Source organism: Gavialis gangeticus, unplaced genomic scaffold (genome assembly GCF_001723915.1).
Source record: "Gavialis gangeticus isolate Ggan-Ray unplaced genomic scaffold, GavGan_comp1, whole genome shotgun sequence".
Classification (NCBI taxonomy): domain Eukaryota; kingdom Metazoa; phylum Chordata; order Crocodylia; family Gavialidae; genus Gavialis; species Gavialis gangeticus.
Window position 1 is genome coordinate 10,463,820 of NW_017729006.1, and position 8,623 is coordinate 10,472,442.

General features: G+C 42.7%; 1 protein-coding gene across 1 annotated transcript in view; it reads right to left on the minus strand.

The window, feature by feature from the left end:
* OSBPL10 (oxysterol binding protein like 10) overlaps positions 1 to 8,623 on the minus strand; it is a 195,424-nt gene that overhangs the window by 147,898 nt on the left and 38,903 nt on the right. The window contains exon 4 of the mRNA XM_019508706.1: positions 344 to 532. Coding sequence (XP_019364251.1) covers positions 344 to 532 — 189 coding nt within the window. The remainder of the gene's footprint in view (positions 1 to 343; positions 533 to 8,623) is intronic.

Here is an 8,623-nt window from a genome sequence, read left to right on the forward strand (position 1 = left end):
CCCCCCCCCCCCCGACTAAGGCGGCACCAGTCTCCCATGTTTGACATCATACTTGGATAGTATTGTAGGAATCTACATCAAACAAACAAGTTTAAAACTGATTTTAGTCAACTAATTAAAGGAAAAAATTAAATGGTACTCTATTTGTAGAGGTTTTATTTCAAAGTAAACATATATACATTATCTGCAACTGTATATCCAGATTATCATACTATAATAAAAAAATTGAAGGTCATTATATTTAAACTTTCAAAAAACATCCTAGAAAGTGCACGTCTAAAAACACAGAAAGAAAGAATGCATACACCTCAAAAATAATAGGGGACACCAAAGAAGCTCTTACCTCTCTGACTTCATGCATTTGACCAGACTGCTGGTTCTTGGCTCTTCGGGCTGCTGCCGGTGATTTGTGATGTGTAATGGTGACAACCGTAGGCCCACTTTGACTCAGATGTTTTTGACTGCTAGGAGATGCAGAATTAGTTGTTCCGTGAGGAAGCAAAGAGAAGCTTCTGTTTCGTGAGGAATTACTCTAGAACAAACAGGATATTTATTCATTTTAATACACACACAAACATCATATGCAATTTAATTTAGTACTTTAGAAGAAAGAGTGTATATATTTTATCATAAAACTGAACCCAGAGGTTCAAAGGCACTCTGGCCTTGCTAATGAAAGTAATATATATGAAAAAGCCTGCTATGTGCTTTATCTTTTGGGATGTCCAAGGCATGGTCCCCAGTTCCAGTGCATGAACATGGTCCCCAGTTCAAGTCCACTGCTATATTTAAAATGCTATAGGCACCCTTGTAATCAAATACTTTGTTTAAAAGATGACTACTAACCTAAGAACAAAAAGTATCCCAATGATACTAATAAAGGATTTTTTTTTAAATAAAAAGACACTGACCTGTAATTCATAAGACATGCTTGCTGAATTACTGTATTTGCTCAATTGTAAAACAAGGATTTTCCCCAACATTTAACATGGGGGGGGGGGCGAGGGGAAGCCCCTTGTCTTAGAATCAAGTACTGTGGTGGTGGAGGGGCAGGCAGCTGCTGTGACTCAGGCTTTAGCTCCTATCTAGGGTCAGTGCCATAGCCACAGCTGCCTGCCCCATCCCTCTGCTCCCCTGCCTGCCCTTCTCCCTCCCCTGCTCCACACCAGCAGTGTCCTTGCATGCTGCAGCCTGGGGCACTGTGCATAACCCCAGTCCCGTAGCAGTGGTGTGCAGCACGCATGGCTGCAACAGGCTGGGGTGGGGTTGTGCTCAATGCCCCAGGTTGCAGTGTGAATTGAGCTTGCCAGCACAAAGCAAGGGAAAGGAAACAAGGGGGGAGAAGCTGCTTTGACCTCCCCATTCCACCTGCCCTCCTGCAGCAGGGTCAGGGGGGAGGATGAATTAAAGATGACCCTCCAATAATCAGATTCTATACATAGAAAATTATAACAAATTTATAAATTCTCCATGTATATAAATTGAATTAGTAGGGGGTCGTCTTAGATGAGAGTAGATACAGTAATATTATTAACAGGAAATTAATTAATGTTACTGCCTTCATGGGATTACTTTCTGAAGTAGTTTGGCACTTCTGTTACAAAATTCTCAGAGTGGCAATAAACATTTTAAGTTTTTGCTGGAAACCAAAGTAGGAATAGGTTTTAAAAACATTAAGAGATTGTTCTTTTAGAATGTGAACCAGAAGGGAAGGACAGAAGAGAGAAAGCATCCAAAACATGATCTATCATCCATTCATGATCTATTAAAAGTCTCCTCGTTCCCACAACTGCAACATAAGATTTCCACTATTCCCACTTCTGATCATTTAAGAGTCTTGCTATTCCAGCTTCATTCAAAGGTACTTTATATTATAGAAGGTCTTAGGTACTTCAATTTTCAGCTTGGCATGGATATGACCATAAGAGATATTTGTCATTACATATATCAGAGTTGTATGCACACAAATAAAGCTGTAGTAGGGTTCGAGTATTATAGCCATGATGGTCCAGGAAAGTGTCTAAGCACCAAATAATTTTTGTGATAGCTGTTATTGGACCAACTGTACAGTTGGGAGAGCTGCTGGACAAGCTTTTGGGCATCAAGTGCCTTTCCTCAGGAAAGGATACCTGATGCCCAAAAACTTGCCCAGTTATACAGCTGGTCCAATAAAAGCCATCACAAAAATCCTCATCTCTCATAAACAGGTTATCATGAGATGGTCCATCATCACGTGATGCTACTTTCGGGTGGATTTGATTTAAATCAAATCAATTTAAATCATTGCTCAGGAAGCCTCAAATTTAATCACTATTTTCTATAAAAAATGAATTCTTGTTGTTGGATATCCTTTATTCATTTAAGTAATTGAAACGGCACTTGTGTGTATACAAACTTGCAGAGAGACAGTAGGGCTGATGGGTGGGTAATTAGGTCTGTTACCTTTCATTTCCATATACTGCTGTTAACAAAGATATTTATCTCTGGAGACAAACTTTCCCTATGCCTGAAGAAGGGTGTTTATGCCCGAAAGCTTTCAAAGAACAATTTTTCCAACTATTTAGTTGGTCTAATAAAAGAAATCACATTTACTCAAAGAACCTCATCTGCCTATGATCTCTGGAGATACAAATCCACGGTTTGAGAACTTAAACTAAGCATCACAGAGATACTTAATGGGATCTTCTAGATCAGTGGTTCTCAACTTTTTTGGTACCAGGACCCATGGACAGTCCCAACCCAGTACCCCTCACTCCCAACCCGCTGCCCCCTGCACCCAGCCTCCCAGAGTGCAGGGGGAGGGACTGGGGGGGTGAGGCCAGAGGCCCCCAAGCAGCCCCTTGCAGGCTGAAACTTTTAGAGCCTGCCAGGGAAAAGCCATGGTTTGTTTCCCACATGCTTTTCTTTAAAGGAGAATCTATTTTTTAAGTTTGTCTCTGATCCTTTCATATATTCTTGTGACCCACTTCTGGGTCACAACCTATGGGTTGAGAAACCCTGTTCTATATTGAACGCTGAGTCCCATTGGGTCAAGTGGTTTTCTTTAATCTTTACTAATATACAGGGGAGCCTATGGGAACCCCATAAGATTCAGCCCCTAATATAGTCCATGGCCTGTTGTGACCTATTTATAACACTCCTAAAAAGGTTACATTAATATATCACCTCAAATAGTATACAATTACAAGACATAATTCCTACTCCATGATGATATCATTGAGCTTTAAACCATTGGCAACGCATAGGGGATGCACGCGGGTACGCGTGCACCCCCTGAGATTGGCAGTGCACCCCCTGAAAGAAGCACCACCGATGCTGCCAGCTGCGTCGGCAGGCAGTCACCACTTGCCACACCCCGCCACTCGCTGCTGATACCATCGGCAGTGTCTGCAAGAGGTCGCTGATCGCCATGGGCCACTGCCAGCAGCATCTGCAGGTGGTTGCCACCTACCACCCATTCCCCCCCACGCCCGACACCACCGCACCCGCCTGCAGGAGCTCCCCGCTCGCCACCACTGCCTGAGGGTGGTTGCTGTGCCCTCCCAGCCTCTGGGGCACCCATCGTTCATACTTTAAACACATCTTAAATTAAAACCATCTTTATATGTGTTTATTTTTTTAAAAAACAACATTAAAAAACTGATTACATCAAAAAATTGGATTTAAATAAAAATGCATTTTTTTTTAATCATTGATTTTTATCCACCCTGGCTACTTTTGTCCATACTGGAAAGATTTTCTCAATAATTAATGTTGTCATTTAAGATGGTCTATATTACATTAAGCATCTCTGTTCAAGACTATTATTATTATTTTGTTTTTGTACAAGTAGTTAGCTTTGTTAAGGTTGCACCATTCTATTTAAGGCTTGAACCAAATATAACATGACCAGCAAGATAACATTTGAAAGCTCATTCCTTTCTGTCCTTTACAGCTAGTTATTGGCTGTATAACCATGAAGTAATGGCTGTCACTTTCATTCAAGGGCATTAAATCTAGACCTGACATGCTTAATTAACCCTAGTGCTAATTAATTAAAAAGAGTCAGACGCTATGGTAATAGCTGCATTGACAGTAGTTTTAAAAAAAAGAAGAAAAAAAATCAATTAATAATCCACTTTACCAGGAGAAAGAAATGGAAGTAAACAAGGATAAAAGGACCAGTTACTTCAACAAGAGATGTGTCACTTCAAAACTTGATGTTGCATCTCCTACATGCACAAAACTGCTGCTGCAAAATCAATGGGAGCCGACTGTATTGCAACAAAACAACAGCACATAAGTCTAGATTTTGGCTACATACACACATTCAAATAATCTGGGAGAATTCTCCCATGTTTGTTCTCCTGGTACAGTATCTTACCCAGAGCCATGTGTATAGACATTCAAATACTGAGGCCCTGAAGAGTGGGAAGCTTGCAGTGTTAATACTGTGCACCCAGTGGGGGAGGGGTGGGGGACGAGAGGAGGGAGGCTGTGCACATCTCCTCATCAGGCTTCCTTAGTCTGCCTGGCAACAGTGGTAGCCGTGCATAGGGCAGCCCTTATTGAGCAGTCTGGATCAGCCAGAGTCAGTCTGTGTTTCCTTGCAAGTACAATGTGGGGATTGTGAAGGGGTCATGTTCTGAAACCTGCTATAGCAGCAGTGTCCAGCAAGCCTCACACTGTCTCCCTGGGGGGAAAGCAGGCATGCTGGAGGACTATGTTCTCCGAGACAAACCATGGCACATAGAGACATTCACTCTCCCAGAAGAAACTCTGGAGTGATTTAACCCTGGTTGTTCCCAGGTTATTTTTTTCCTGCAGTGGTCATTTTTACCCTGGGAGAAGAAGCCTGCATATATGTACACTCACAATTTCTCCTGGGAGAATAGCAACTCTCCCAAAAAGAAACTGACTGCCTGTACAAAGCCAGTAATAGAGCGCACACATGAGTCTCAACCAAATCCTGTACATAACTGATTGTAGAGAGTTTACTACAGTTACTACACTAGATCACATTAACTATGGTTAATGCCTAGAAAACTAGCAATGCTGTTATTTTCCATGTGATAAATAGGAATCATCTTTAAACAAAAATTCAATTTACTAGATCTTTGGGATTAATGGTACTGTTTAGACAAAAAACATTGTCTGAAGTAACAATACTGGATAATCTAGAACATTCATATTTGAAGATCTAAATCACATGAACATTTAATATAAGAGCATAATAATATATGCTCTTAAAATATAAAAAAAATTAAGCTAGCTCTTCCTAGCACACCATATATAGCTTGCATGATCAACAGAGATTATTTTCCCCCTTTAAAAATTAACTAAAGGGACAAATCCAGAGTCAGTTAAGTGGCAGAGCTGCACCCCTCCCCCCCTTTCTGACCGTGTGGCAGGAACAGCAGCTCAGGAATTTAAGTCCCCCAAAAAGGTAAGAATTCCCCTTCGTCCTTTCCCTTCCTCCACTCCCCTCCCTAGCCCACTGCTGCTCTGAGGTAAGGGGAGCTCCTGTCCCACTCCAGCCAGGCTGTGCAGGATCTCAGCTCAGCTCTGGACAGCAGCAGCAGCCAGCACTGCAACAAATAGGTGGGTTTTCCCTCCGTCTGGTCCCCTGGACGTTCCTTGCCAGCCCAGGAGTAGGCACAGGGAAGCCGAACCTGCCCACCTGCCATCACCATTGTTCCAAGGTAAGCCCAGCCCCCAAAAAGCCCAGCTGGAGTGGCTCTAGAGCTCCCCTCACCCCTAAGACAGCAGTAGCAGTAGCTGAGGGATGGGGGGGAGGGCAATGCAACTCTGAGCAGGCAGAGGAAGGGGGTGGGAAACGACTCCTATCTGCTTTGAAGACTTTAAAAAGTACACAACTGCTGCCCCTGTTGTGCTGTCTGTCCAGCCCAGTGGTAGTGGAAGGAAAAGGAGGCTGGGAGCAGCAGGGACAACCACCCCTGCAGCAACAGTCACTGTTCCTGCACCTCTCCCCCCCTTTATGTATAGAGTCAGAAGTGGATCCAGGATTTCATAATGTATCCAAAGGAGAATTTGTGAATGGAGGATTTTAATAATGGGTTTCCAGAACAAGATTCACTGTGTGCTTAAAAATAAAATATGTAAAGTTTTCTTAAGGCAATAATATAACTCACAATAAATGCATAAAACCAAAATATAAGGCTACTGTATACAGTCATTCTGAACTGATCATAAACCCCAAGGGAATGAATGGAAGCTGAGAAAGCAAATAAGTTCAGTTAATTTTCCTCAGAGGGAAACCACATTCTGCAAAGGTGCAATTTCAATGTATTTTGGTTTTCTTCTTGAAAAACTAACTCATGTGAGAAGAGCAATCTAAAAGAAACATTGAAAAATGGTCCATGCATCATTTGTTACCTTTAGAAACATGAAGGAATTTAATTTTAAAAAATACAAGCAGTTTTTGAAATCTTAGTTTAGTATTATTTGAATGTAGAATTCAGTTTTGGGAAAGATCAGTAGAGGTAAATAGTAATATTTTAGAAAAATGTATATAGCTTAATTTTTTTGCATTTCAATATCACCTCTAAGCAGTTCAGAAATCATTACCTTACATATCATAATATTGCCTTCAATTTTAAATTTAGTTTGCTTTCATAAAAGGTATAACACATACTTTGATTCAGGGAACAAGGTAAAAAAATAATTTTACAAGGTAAGCCAAGAATTCATAACTGTCCTTTTGCAACTGAGAAAGCAGCTACTGTAAATTTGTAACCTGCCAACAGCCTAACATCTTAGGGATAAGAGAAACTAAGATTTAAAACCTAATCATTACACTTCCCTGTTCCACAGTGAGCTTCTCCATTATCCTGTTGAAATTCAAATTACATATAAAAAATACTCTATCCTCATAACAGCTCAACTGCTTTGTGAAAATCTGAAAGCAGGCTGCTATTATGCTAGGTCTGACAGGTTATCCACCAAATTATATGTAGTAGCCAGGAACAAATATTTGCACGTCTAAAAGAATAAAAAGACAAGAAGAAGAGGCAGCTCACTCACCCACTGAAGCAGCAGGGGTGAGGATTTCATTTGTCCCTGTTCCCCCTTCCAGTTTACCAGATCTTACAAGGGCTCTTCTGCTACCAAACCCCCACCATCCACACGCTTTATCTTTATGGCAGAGAAAGTAGTACACCAAAAGGGCTACAAAACCAGCTTCAGTGCCCTTGCAACAGCATTTCCCAGCCTTCAGTGTAGTGCACATTGGGACATATAGGCAAAGAATGAATGAGAAAACACTAAACAGACTTTAACTGCAGAGCAGTAGGCAACCTCTGCAGACTCCCTGCATTTCACTCGCTCACTAGCTGCTCCCCAAGTCAGAGACATCTCCCAATGCCCAACCTCCTCAGCCTCCTTTTAAAATTCTAACTTCTATCACTACATTCAGAACTCAGTGTTACCCAGGCAATAGGGTTAGAGGAGAGAAAACTGGAAATACTTATTCTATCAGCTAAGCTAAGTTAGATCACTGGCGATGTGTTACCTAGCAGCAGGCGGTCAAGAGGGGCACCAAGTTAGAAAAGTCACTGGAACGCCCCCTCACCCCCATGGGTGGTGGGGTCCATATCATGGCAGCAAGAGCAGCCCCATAGCTTCATGCCAGGAACTCCTAAACACCGTCTCTGGCTGCTGCTGGTACAGCTACTGCTTTAAGAGCAAGAGCCAAGGGAGACAGAGCATGCAGTGGCAGCAGCTGGGGGACTGTTTAGGAGTTCATGGCATTGATAAGACTGCTGCGCCCCAGCCCCCACTCTCCCAAAAGGTTTGCCCAGAGTGCCAGTTCTGTTTGTAAACTCACTGTTGTTACCTACATGTTGGGGACAAGGACAAGGACACACTGTTAAGAATAGCCTCTTTGATAATCTTTTCTAAGACCTTCCCCAGGATAGAGGTCAGGCTGATGGGTCTGTAGTTTGCCAGATCCACTTTCCTCCCTTTCTTGAAGATAGGCACCACACATCAACCTTCTTCCAGTCTTCAGGCACTTCACCAGAGTGCTAGGAGTTCTTGAAGATCCATGCCAGGGGCTGAGCTATGATGGTAGCCAGCATCTCGAGTACTCTTGGGTGTAAACTGTCAGGGCCAGCTGACTTGAATGTATCCAGCCTCTCAAGGTGTTCCTTCACGAGGTCACCGTTGATGCAGGAGAAGGAATCTCCCTCACCTGGGCCTCCCTGTCCTGTAATGGGCAGGGGCATCCCATGGGACTGGTGAAAGACTGACACAAAGTACCCATTTAGCACATTGGCTTTTTCCTGGGCGTCAGTTATCAGTTGTCCCATCTGGTTTAGCAGGGGTCCAATGTTGCCCTTGCTTTTCCTCCAGCTCCCCACATATCTAAAAAAGGACTTTTTATTGTCCTTGATACTTGTAGCTAGTTGGAGTTCCGCTGCAACCTTGGCTTTCCTGGTTTGCTCCCTGCAGGTCTGGACCAGTGCAGAATATTCCTCCTTGGATGCAGATCCAGTCCTCCATCCTTTGTAGGTCTTTCTTTTTAGACACAGGAAGTCTGCTAGTTCCCTCCAGAGCCAAGGGGGCTGCTGCGCCCTTTTGCTGCCTTTCCTCTGAGATAGAATAGATTTTTGCTTGTGCATCC